General features: G+C 32.2%; 3 protein-coding genes across 3 annotated transcripts in view; 2 read left to right on the top strand and 1 right to left on the bottom strand.

The window, feature by feature from the left end:
• Window positions 1–408: 408 nt before the first annotated feature.
• Window positions 409–1,542, top strand: LOAG_08733 (hypothetical protein; the record flags this gene model as incomplete). The annotated part of the gene is made up of 3 exons (XM_003144263.1): window positions 409–514; window positions 751–849; window positions 1,439–1,542. The coding sequence occupies 3 exons, from the start codon at window positions 409–411 to the stop codon at window positions 1,540–1,542; spliced, it is 309 nt and encodes a 102-aa protein (XP_003144311.1).
• Window positions 1,543–2,524: 982 nt separating this feature from the next.
• Window positions 2,525–7,553, bottom strand: LOAG_08729 (T-complex protein 1 subunit delta). The gene is made up of 14 exons (XM_003144262.2): window positions 7,441–7,553; window positions 6,941–7,031; window positions 6,692–6,795; window positions 6,097–6,205; window positions 5,791–5,933; window positions 5,421–5,477; window positions 5,108–5,305; window positions 4,840–4,979; window positions 4,310–4,517; window positions 3,996–4,140; window positions 3,715–3,800; window positions 3,417–3,551; window positions 3,155–3,268; window positions 2,525–2,798 (listed from the first exon to the last, which is right to left on the bottom strand). The coding sequence occupies exons 1-14, from the start codon at window positions 7,501–7,503 to the stop codon at window positions 2,781–2,783; spliced, it is 1,611 nt and encodes a 536-aa protein (XP_003144310.1). The 5' UTR covers window positions 7,504–7,553; the 3' UTR covers window positions 2,525–2,780.
• A 305-nt stretch (window positions 7,554–7,858) lies between these two features.
• LOAG_18599 (calcium homeostasis endoplasmic reticulum protein) overlaps window positions 7,859–11,908 on the top strand; it is a 7,237-nt gene continuing 3,187 nt past the window's right edge. Inside the window, exons 1-9 of the mRNA XM_020451261.1 lie at window positions 7,859–7,975; window positions 8,160–8,336; window positions 8,834–9,000; window positions 9,231–9,368; window positions 9,504–9,655; window positions 10,020–10,185; window positions 10,439–10,640; window positions 10,936–11,160; window positions 11,496–11,671. Coding sequence (XP_020304973.1) covers window positions 7,912–7,975; window positions 8,160–8,336; window positions 8,834–9,000; window positions 9,231–9,368; window positions 9,504–9,655; window positions 10,020–10,185; window positions 10,439–10,640; window positions 10,936–11,160; window positions 11,496–11,671 — 1,467 coding nt within the window. The 5' untranslated portion in view covers window positions 7,859–7,911. The remainder of the gene's footprint in view (window positions 7,976–8,159; window positions 8,337–8,833; window positions 9,001–9,230; window positions 9,369–9,503; window positions 9,656–10,019; window positions 10,186–10,438; window positions 10,641–10,935; window positions 11,161–11,495; window positions 11,672–11,908) is intronic.

Genomic DNA, 11,908 nt, shown 5'->3' with positions numbered 1-11,908 from the left:
TTATTTTTAAGTCTAGAAATACTAATAAATGTTTGGACTTAAAATAAATTATCAAATTATTTTTTTAACTTATATGATAATATTCACGAAAGATTTATATAGCTTAATTTATAATTTAAACATTCAATGATAATTGCAAATGATGAATATAAATTAAAATAGAATACATTTAACAGATGACATTAATAATTAGTTAAAAAGGAAAAAAAAAAGTATAAATATTTTAATTTAGTTTAGCATTTTAAAATCATCCTTACTTTTAATCATTTTAATTTACCCTTTCTTTTAAATTATTAACAGAATATAAATGAGAGCAATAAATTGATAATTAAAGATTACATTACTGATATGATAATTAATTAAATGATATATTTTCAAATTGAAATTTTTGAAGCTGGTTCAACCGAAATGCTTCATGCAACAAAATTCTATCAGAATTGTGTTGATGAAGATACAGAAAGTCATTGGATGGAAGTTTATGAAGAACAACGAACTACTGGACAAACATCATCTGGTTTCAACTTCTTTTTTTTTTTGAAATAAAAAAAGAAAGCATAGAAAGACGAATACTTTTATTGTACATAAATCTTTTTAAAATTATCAATTAAAAATGTTTTGAATTTTGAATTATAAATACTTTAAAATAATTTTTTTTTAAAATTATTAAACCCTTTTTTTCAAAAAAAAAAAAATTCAATCTTTCTTTTTCGATATTTTTAATTTTCATTGCTTTTTTTTCTATGCTAACAGAAAATGATGAAGAAAATGAATTAATCGCAGCAAAATTATCGACACAATCTACAATCGAAATGATTAAACCAAAGATCGATATTAGCAATGCATTTTTAGGTAATTAATTTACAATTTTATCTATTAAAAATTATCAATTTGCTAATAAATTTGTAATCATCAAAAATATCATTGTGTTCATTGACTGATTTAGTAATTGAAATTTATATCAGTAATATATTATCATGTTAGCAATCATATTATCATCCGTATCAGTAATATATTATCATTATAATTATATAAAAATCATTAATTCAACATTACTCTGCAATATAAGTAATTTAACTCAATGAACAAAGCAATAATTTAGAAATTAAATATAGAAAGAAATCAAATAAAATTAAATAATTTTAATATATTAATATAAGATTTGAGAAGTCTTCTCAATTCGATTACATAATAACAATTACATTCATTTCATTAATATTCAATTATTTAAATAAAAAATATTATCATCCAAAAATTATGACAAATTTTAAAAATATCATTTTGCTATGATTAATGAGTAACAAAAGTTTTTATATCATTGATAATTCATTTTAGAATTTTAAAAAAAAATGATAAAATTGATTATTAATTTTTCATTGATAATTCATTTTAGAATTTTAAAAAAAAGAAAAAAAAATGATAAAATTATTAATTTTTACAGAAAAAACACATTCAGCAGAACCAAAAATGTGTGGAAATTTCAAGGCATATTTACAACGATGTCATGAAATGGATAATATTGATAAAGTTGCATATCAAGGATAAATAAATGAAAAATTTTATTATATATTCATGATTTTTATGATAATTTTATTGTATAAAATTAAATTTATCATAAATTTTAATTAAAATTTTTAAAACGTTACAAATTTATTAAACCATTTTTTCTTTTTTTTTTTTTTTGCGTTTTGCATTTTAGCATATTTTACATTTATAATTAGAGCATTAATAGCTTCATAATTTTAAATATATCAATTGATAAAATATCAACTTAGAAGACAAATTTTAAAGTAAATTTATTTGAATTTATTTTAATTTAATAAACATTTATTCAATTTCATTTTTATTAAATAACATATTCAATGTTTTAGTTTCCTAAATTTCCGTGACTAACTCACTTTTTTTCCTTTTCAAAAACTTTTAGAAATTAATGAAAAGATTCAATGATCTTGAAAGAGTTTTTTTTTTTCTAACAATTTATTTCATTTCTTGATAATTGGATGAAATGTATTCTTTCTTCTTTTGTCATAAACGTTGTATTTACCGTCTGCTAAAATCCACATTTTTATCTTCATAATTCAAAATTTTTTCCCGGCTTATAATAAAATAGTTTTTTGTCATACATCTCTCTCCGCATGTAATGATAATACAGAATTGTATACATGCTAAAATCTCATCGTCACAGAATTTTTTTTTTCTTTTGAATTGTTAAGGAAGTTTGTCAATATACCTATATATTATTCCACTCGAATGCTTCATTCAAAACCTATGAAAATTACACACTGAATACCAGTATTAATTTCCAATATATCTTTTAGCTGTTATCCCGGGGCATTTAGATTTCTCATTGCCAAACCTACATCTTTTCGTTCAATTCATTCAGTAAACTATTCAAAAGAGAAGATGGCTGTAACGCTGCAGAGTTTGGAGCTGAAGCTTCTGGTGAAAGCAAAGAAGGAGAAAAATTATAAGCATCTGTTGCGGGATGTATTTGTGAAAGAATATCGTGCGGGACAACTAAACTTTTGCTTTGTTTTATTTTTTTAAATAACATATTTCAGCAAAAATGTAGCGAAGTAGAGAACAAAGTGTTTGACAGAATGACTGTAGAAAGGTAATAAAACTTGGTAAGTTTCAAAAACTCCGGAGTTTTTTTAACTTTCCAGAAATGTATTTGACAGTTTACTCCACAGTAGTTAAGTCATAGGATTGCTAACGGAAAACAGTAAACTGAAACAACAATTTGATATTGAGTGAACATGAAGAATACGGATGCAGTCTTATTAGCGAACAGCCATCACCTGCAACACAAACCTTGTTAACTACTTGAACAGCTCTACTTAAACGTTTTCAATGCAAAGGTATCTTTCTTGTACTACCGTACTGTAGACGTGCAGATAGATGCCTGCAGTAGCGCAGTATAGGGAAGATAGTTTTGCAAGATAATATTTAAATGATGTGACAAGCAATTATTGTGGTATCTTTATCCATGCTTTACTTTTTTATCTACTACAGCAGGAAGAAAAAAAAAGAAACTAAAACTGGAAAGAACCCCGCTAAACAGTAAACGAAAACTCAGTATAAATTATGGATTTATGTTTTATAAAAATTTATGAAAATGTTTCGCAAAAATCATTCCTCAACACAATAAACTTACGATGTCATCAATTTTGAGAATAGAGCGAACACATTCAGCAGCCTGCTTGATTGCTGAAGACGATACCAGAAGCGGTTGTAACACATTTTCTTCTCTGATATCAGTAACATAACCCTGAAAAGCGATAGCCTCTCTGAGAAAATTAGTTTGTGGGAGTTCTATGAGTAAAGATTTTAATCCTGAGAACACTTGTCGTACAGATAGCAGAAATCACCGAAGAAAGGAATAACAGTTATTCTAAAAAGTATATAAATAAACTAACCTTGCGAACATTTACTCCATGATTCTTTTTGCCATTTGCGTGCTGTGTGCGCAACTCAGTAACCGTCGCTATCGGATTCAAACCAGCATTTTCGGCTAATGTGTATGGAACCTGTTCCAAGGCATCCGCAAAAGCCTGAAAAGAAATCGGAAAAAAACATTACATGCTTCACGTGAAGCTTTATAAATACCTAAAAACATTATAGAAATCCAAATTATTGATATATTTGCCATTATAATAAAGGAGATTTCACTATGCATTATGAAATTTCGCAAAAAACGTAATTAATAGAACGAACTCTCCAGCAGTACTGTTCAGCACCCGATCTTTCCTGTGCTAGTTGGCGCAGCTGCACTGCTACCTCCATTTCAGGTGCACCACCACCTAAAGCACAGTTAGGGTAAATCAATGAGATGGATTAGTGTGTTAAAGTGGAAAAAGAGGTTACGGACTGCAAATATCCTTATTAGCACATGGACTACTATAATCAAAAGACTTTTTTTGGGACGATACAAAAGTTAGTTTTCTTTTGGAAAAAAGGGAATTGATGAAAAATGAATTTTAAATATTTTGACAAACCAGGAAGGAGAGCTCTCTTTTTTACCAAACACCGTATAACACAAAGTGCGTCATGAATTGATCGTTCTGCTTCTTCCAACACTAATTTGTTAGAACCACGAATCAAAACCGAAACTGCTTGGCCAGGATTTTGCACGCCGGTAACCTAAAAACTATTTAATTCACTCGTCTCAAATACATAGATTTTATTCTCCAAGTACTAATGGTGTGCAGCTGATATGATATATAATAGAGTTTCACTCTGTTGTTATATCTAAAAACGTGAGTATCGGACATCGACGTATTAAGGACGGCCAAATATGGAAATAGTTTACCTGAATAATTTTCTCTTCTCCTCCTGTTGAGATCTGTTCGACAAGGTCTGCGGAACCTAATGCTTCGGGTACGAAATGGTCGATTGACGCAATGGGACGACAACCAAGAATGCGAGAGTAAAATTCAATATCTTCTCTTTCAATATCTTTCACTACCATTATCTTCATTTTCGCCAAAAAATGCAAAGACATCTCATTTACCGCATCTCTTCAACAAGTACTACTTAATGTAAAAGTGAACTTTAACAAATACTATAAATCAAAGAATTTAAAGTTCGATTTAAATATGAAAGTGGAAGTTCTTCCTCCTTTTATTACTTAACTTCCTATTAGAATCATGGATCAGTGCAGGACTGGACAAAAACATTATTCAAAAAAAAAATCGCAAAAATCACTTTCCGCTCCAGAAAAAGAGGACAAGATAGCTTTCCAACTATCAATTTTCCTGACATCGATCACCACCTAGTCTCCATATCATGCTTTTCTAGTTATCGAAACTCTATTTCACATAAGAAACAAGTTTATAATACCTGAGAATGCTTTTCTGTATTAGCAAAACATTACATCCCGCCTTTTTGATTTGCTTGCACAAGTCAAGCAAGTATGTTCGCTCTTCCTTTAAAGCCCGATCCATTTGAGTGTAATCGGACAAGATCACTTGATTTTCCATCTAAAATAATCATAGAAAAAACGCCAACGAAAATTCCGAAATAATCTAATGCAAATTAACAAATTAGAGAGCAAACAGTAAGATAGAGATAGCAATAAGTTGCAGAATGGAGGTGGAAAAGAGCATACGTCAGTTTTAGGAGGACTCAGCTGAAACTGAATTAGTCCAATTTGGGCTTTCTCAACACGAGTTGGACCACCACGTCCCATGGAACGCTGATCAATAAGTGCTCCATCTACTAAACGAGACTCTTCAACAGTTTCGCCCACTTTCTTCACGATTTTAATCATCCGTAAATCAACGTTATTATCATCCGTATTGATAATCTAAAATAGCAAAATTTTACACATGAATAAAGGCACGAATCAACGATTAATCTCTAAAAAAAAAAAGAAAATCATATAATTCTAACAAATATCATCCAACTAAATAATGAGTTACTTTTTTCACAGCATTCACTGCCATCGGCGCAAGCAACCATGAGTGTTGGGATACAACCTAAAAAATAATTTTTTTTTAGAAAATAACAAACCAAATACTAATAAAAAGTATGAACAAGCAGTAAGAAATAATAGATCACCTTTCCAGGTCTCTTGATAAGAACTTGCTCGATCTCAAACTATTATTATATGAGTAACCTTCTCTTGTACGACGAAGCTGAATGAAAGCGGCGCTTCACTACATTTCCTTGGAAAAACGATAAAACCAAGCTGACATGGTCAGGACACTCGAAAACTAAGTTTCCGGAGATCTTTTTTTATCGAATTACGAAGACTATAGACAGAAATTAATAAGTATAAGAAATAATTACTTTAGAATTCAAACTAGTTGTAGCAATTTTTGCAAGTTGGTCATCGTTATCGAGATCGACTGGTGAAGCCATTGATTCCAGGATCTTTTCAGCCTGAACTGAAGCACGTTGGAAACTCTCCGAAATTGTCGTCGGATGAATTCCTAAAGTAATCCCTTTCACAGATCAATACATTTCAAACATATATTTTTAACAGCATTTCAAATATGAGTAGGAATAGAATGAAGGGTTTCGTGATCCACCAACTCTATAAGCTTTTTGCTTTTAATGTCTTTTTGTTCAGAATTACCAATACAATTGAATTACCTTTGTTTAACAATTTATCTGCACCATCAAGCAGCGCGCCGGCAATGACAACTACCGTTGTCGTTCCATCTCCAGCTTCGATATCCTGTGCTTTCGATAGTTCGACAAGCTAAAAGAAGAGAATACTTTGATATTTGGATTTGGATTTTTCATCAGTTTTCCACAATAGTATGCTCAATTAATAGCAACAATATTAATTAAGAAGTAACCGGAACATATGTCCTGAAATTACTCTTACTTTATATTACAACTCCGATTGATAGGATGTCATAACCAAATGAGAGTCATGACCTTATGAAGTCCCATCGAATAGTCTCAGAATAGCAATTCGATTAATATAACTCTCAATTTTATGATCTACTTCAATCGGAATGATTTAAAAGTTTCGATGGATCAAAGTATTTGGATTTGGCCGGTATATAAAACGGTATTTTTCAAATTAAGCCTTATAGTAATGTACCCGTCAATACGGCATCAATTAATAAATGCTATTTGGTAAAATATTAGCAAAAATTTCAAGAGATGGGAGATGATGAAGGTACAGAATAAATAAAAGTAGAAGGTCGCAAAAAAAGTAAAAGTCGTAAAATCTCACCATTTTAGCCGCAGGATGTATAACACTCATTTGTTTCAAAATCGTTGCACCGTCGTTTGTGATTGTTACTTCACCTTTCCCCGTTTCAATCATCTTATCCATCCCTAACATGAAATAAATATGCATTCGTATAAAGCCATCAATCCTCATTGATCACCTAATTTTTTTAACAAAGTTAAGACTGATAACCAAAAGTAGTTCAGTTAAAAAACTAACATATCGTAACTGAATTTGAAATAGTGAAATAACCTTTAGGTCCCAGACTTGTTCTAATTGCATCAGCAACAGCCTTTGCTGCAATGATATTACTGCTTCGCACACTATCCGGCTTATCCTTGTCCTACAATCATGGTGCATTAAAGTCTGCAGTTGGTAAAATAGGGAACGGGATTAGTTTGACGTAAATCTTGAACGTAACCGATCACAACTGCGTGATCATAAATCTTCCACCTGATTAACTCTACCATATTTGACATGATCGCTTCATTGTTATCATTCCGTGCAAACACTTGAAATATTTTCCGTGTCGAATAATTACTGAACAATTACCGTCTTAATTAAAAGTTAATTCATCCCTCCATCTTGTCTTCCTCTCTTACTCATTAATTTACTGCAATACTTTCCAATCAAACGCATTCTGAATGGCATATATTTCATCTCTTACCTCATCTGTACACTCTTTCCCAACAACAATAAATATTTAAACGGGTCTGAAATTATAACAACAGTAACCATAGAAAATAACGTACCTTAAAGGTAAGTGATGGAGTTTTCTTAGGTACCGTCGGTGGAGCGATCGTTGTTTTTGCCATAATTTCAAGGTACTGATACAGCGAAATGAAAACAAGTTACTGCGCCTTAATTTCGATCAAATCATTATAGACTACCGTTATGTTATAAATCTGTACCCATTTTGTTTTAGATTTCCCCGCGACATCCCAAATCTCAGCTCCCCACAACTAGCTAACCACTATCGACCCGTACCACCTATCAGTTGACCCAACCCTCCCAATCTCAGGATTTTCCTAGAAAACCCGGGCCGGCCACGATGGTTTAAGATTTAGTGGTCCGGGCATATCGTTAATTCAGATTTGGTTTTTGTCGTGGTGGCAGGGGGAGATAAGAAGTGTTTCCCGCTGGATTGCTTTCCATTAGGAAATCGGATATATTTGCAGGTTTCATTACTATCCTAAAGAGGACACAATCAGCTTCTATGAATTATGCTTGGTCCAACATCACTAGGTCCAGGATCATTAGGTCCAACATCAATACCACGAGCACCAGGTAAAACATCCCGATATTTATTATCTCTCTTTCGTTTCTCTTTTTTCTGATCATTGGACAAGGAAAAATTGCTACCACAACTTTGACAAAAATATGCATGAATTTAAGTTTAAAGGCAGGATTTTCAATTTTGAAAAAATGTTATCTTAATCCTTGCTCTTTATCTTCCTCACCATTACTGCAGAAGACGAAGATTCTCGAAATGTCATTGATCGTTTGGCAGAATTCGTAGCGAAAAATGGAATGGAATTTGAGGAACGTACGAGAGCCAAACAGTATGGCGATCCACGTTTTACTTTTTTGTATGGTGGCGAATTTGCGGATTACTATCGTTTTCGAGTAATGCAAGAAATTCAGAAGTGTAAGAAATTTTTCAATAATTTTTAATCTTCGCATCAAATATTTTAGCTAAACATAAGCGATCAAATGAATTTAACGAAATCTTTTGTGATTATATCTTTGATAATTTCGGTTCACATAGATACTGGAGCTACGACTGTCATAATTAACCTCCAAAAATTTCCACGTTATATGCCCTTGCTATTTGTTGCTGCATGTTGCAAAATTCAAAGGCAAAAGTTATAGTAAAGGGCCTAAATACAGAAGTAATTATCCTTCATTTGGGCCCATCACGTATAGTGACCTGAACTGTAATTCAGTTAATAGATTCATTCTTTGTATATTTAAAATGTTATGAATCTGTGCTTTGGAACATTATATGTATCCCTTCTGAGATTTAACGTCTGCCTGGTAATGTCTATAATGCTTTACATTTCGGTAAATAATTTGCAAGCAGTGTTTTTTTCTTTTGTAGTTTTATGAGTGCTTCTATTAAACAGTCTTGTTTTATGGTTTCAGTAAATGATGGAAATTCGCCTGCGACTTTAGCTCCCCCACCAGCCATACAAGTGCCACAATTTGACGCCAATGCAGCCTTGGCTCAAATTGCAACTTTCAACCAGCAAATTGCTGATAGTGAGGCGAACTTAAGGGCCCAATTTGAGTCCATCGAATTGCAAAAAGAGGTGTTGATTGTTGCTTCTGACGATGATTTTAATGTTAGAATTGTTGCAATACGAAAGTCAGACATTATTTTACCATTCAATGCCATATATATGCGGACATGCACGACTGTATTTCCTTCTTCGAATTAAAGCATTAATCAAATTGTTGTCGATAGTTTTTATTTGGATTTATATCTTGGTAATTCTTCTTTCTGAAGTTTTGTTGAAAATTATTCCTTGTGTGTTTTTAGGCCCAACTTGCTATAGCAATCGAGAAGGCTGAAGCAGACAAAATAACATCCATATGTGAGCAGGTTTCGTTGGATGTTGAACCCCTTTCAAAAATGCTCGATCAGCTTAGTGGTCATTGTAGTAAAGATGTTATTTCAGTGAGTTTCCATTTAATTTATGCTTTCTTAGTTTTTATTTGTCAAGACAGTTTTTTCTTTCATTATTTTCGAAATTCTTCGAGATATTCGGACTTCAAAATTATGTCACCTTTATTATTTCGTTGATTTTTCTAGAACAGCAAGAAATGGATATTCGAAAAATGTACAACTGATCGCTTGCGTGAAGCTATACTGATGTATCTACTATATCGAGTGAAGGAGCCACGTGCTACTGAACAATTCAAACTTCATATTTTATATTTAATAAACGATTGGGCTCATCATTGGTGAGAATTATTCATATATCTTGTTTTAAAACTTTATTTGAAACTCCATTATTTTAAAGAGTCCGATATTCAGATGCTTTGCACTTTGTAAAATTCGAAGATTATCCGTTTATTCAGTATTCCATTACTTCTGGAAATTGCACGCTTGTTAAAGCCATTGTATCCTCGAAAAGTTTAAACTGTTAGATCACCAAGCTATTCCTGATCGTAATAAAATTGCTGTTCTTTTGAAAGGCATGAAAATCATCAAAACAATCACTTTGATCAATCTGCTGATCTAGACTTGTTAAATTATTACTTTCATCATTTAGAAGTTGCATAGTTTGCACTGCTATTTATTGAAAGTCCAGTTATCATAATTTAGTCAGCGAAAAAAGTTGGACGCAATCCGACAAATGCTTTCGCGGTATGTACCGCAACTCTACGCTTTCACAGCTCAGGGTGTTAAGGAAGCCATCGTGAATGAAAAATTAGAGAAATTGATTGGTGTTTGGGAAGGTCACAAATATTTTGACGATGGTTGTTATAAAGTATGTTTTGTATTTGATGGTTACTTGGAACTTCGATCTCTTTTCATATATATCAATTGATTAGAGTAGACTAGTAATAATTGAATTAACCTAGTATTTATTGTATTAGTAAAACAATGAAGTAACATTGCAGTCGCATCTCTGAATGAGATGAGGTTGACATTATGTAGCACGATAACATTCTATAAAATATTTGTCATGCATTATAGAATGCATTTTAAAAAAATGATGAATTATTTGATATAATTTTCAGCAATTACGAAATCCACTGCTATTATATCAAAACTGGAAAAATGCGCAACAAGCAGAATATGCAAAGAAAGCGGCGGAAATCCATGCACAATTACTGGCAACTTATAAAGGTTATGAGCAGCAGCACCAGGAATTTGCATTGCATTGTAGGACGCAGATTGCTCTGCTTCAACAACAAATTGAAGCCGAAAGGATAAAACAAAGTAAAGCTTGAACTATTAAATTTGGCTGATTTAATACGGTACATAAATTTGTTAAATTAATCACTTGTAATTTAATTTTGTTCGAATGATTCACTGTCACGTTGATTTAGGATTGGATACTATTCAGTCTTTACAGGAGCTCTAAATTCCTGTGGTATAAATCTTTTAGGCAAACTGCACAGCAAATTACTAATGTAGTCCTTTGTGATTGTGTACGCAGTTACCTTTATAAATATTATAAAAAATTATGGAACTAATTCCTTGACAATCTGTTGTATGAAACAAATTTTTCCAGGCATGCCTCCACCCGCATCAGGACCTACAATGCCACCAGCACCACCAGCAATAATACCTGAAGGACCATCACCGTTGAATCGTCGCGAACGAAGGTCACGTTTTGACCAGAAGATTGCAGGACCACCGCCAGCGCAAAATAATTTCACCAATATACCGCCAGAAAATGATTACGGTCGCTTTTTCACTGCTCCACTACCACATACAAATGTTCCATCACCCAAAGGTAATTTTGAAAATGACCAAAATCGCTTTTGTCATTCTTTTTTTACTGCTCATAATTTTCACATAATCCAAGGACTTCACGCGTTATGTCCACGCCTAGTAGTGTCAAAACATACAAAGAAATAATTCTAGAAACATCAAACACTCTAAATGGTTATCTAAGAGTAATATAAAATATAAATCGTTTGTTGATTGGAACTGTCATTTTCTTTTTATTAACCTGTTGTGAAATCAAATAAGCTTGGAAAGAATATAGGCATACATTACATTTCACCAACTTGTGTTGATATCCAATGCATTTTCGAGGATCTTTCAGATATATATCATAACTTTCAGATATATATCATGCCCGGCCTGATGAAGATGATCCATCATATGTTATTTACGATGACGACGAATTCAACACTGGTTTACAGAATAAAAATCGTAAAAATGAAAGTGAAGTCCAAACAGCTCGTCCTCCATTTCGTGTTCCTTCGCAAGCTCCCGTTTTTGGGCCTCCACCGCAGAATGTAAGTTGTGATCGATTTCATAGATTATTTAAGATGCTGTTATCTCAGTTTCACGCCTTTGGTGTTCCCCAGATTCTTATTCGATGTAATGTGGAATGTTGAGTTATTTTGTTGATATTGTAAAGTTTCTTTCATTTTTATCGGTCAAAATTATCACTTCAGCTGCCTCATATTCGTTTCTTACAGATGTTTGATGATACAGCTTTAATTCCAAGCGTACCCTATTACGAGTTACCC

The sequence above is a fragment of the Loa loa genome (genome assembly GCF_000183805.2).
Source record: "Loa loa unplaced genomic scaffold supercont3.391, whole genome shotgun sequence".
In the NCBI taxonomy this organism is placed as follows: Eukaryota; Metazoa; Nematoda; class Chromadorea; order Rhabditida; family Onchocercidae; genus Loa; species Loa loa.
This window is presented reverse-complemented; position numbering and strand designations above follow the sequence as displayed.

Bases quoted from the DNA above. Each gene is read 5' to 3' on its own strand.
- LOAG_08729 (XM_003144262.2), bottom strand. From the start codon at position 7,503: ATGGCAAAAACAACGATCGCTCCACCGACGGTACCTAAGAAAACTCCA. The intron at 5,934-6,096 runs GTAATTCAATTG...GGATTACTTTAG, and splicing joins AGATAAATTGTTAAACAAAG to GAATTCATCCGACGACAATT. The intron at 5,478-5,790 runs GTAATTATTTCT...ATTATTTTTTAG, and splicing joins CAACTAGTTTGAATTCTAAA to GTTGTATCCCAACACTCATG.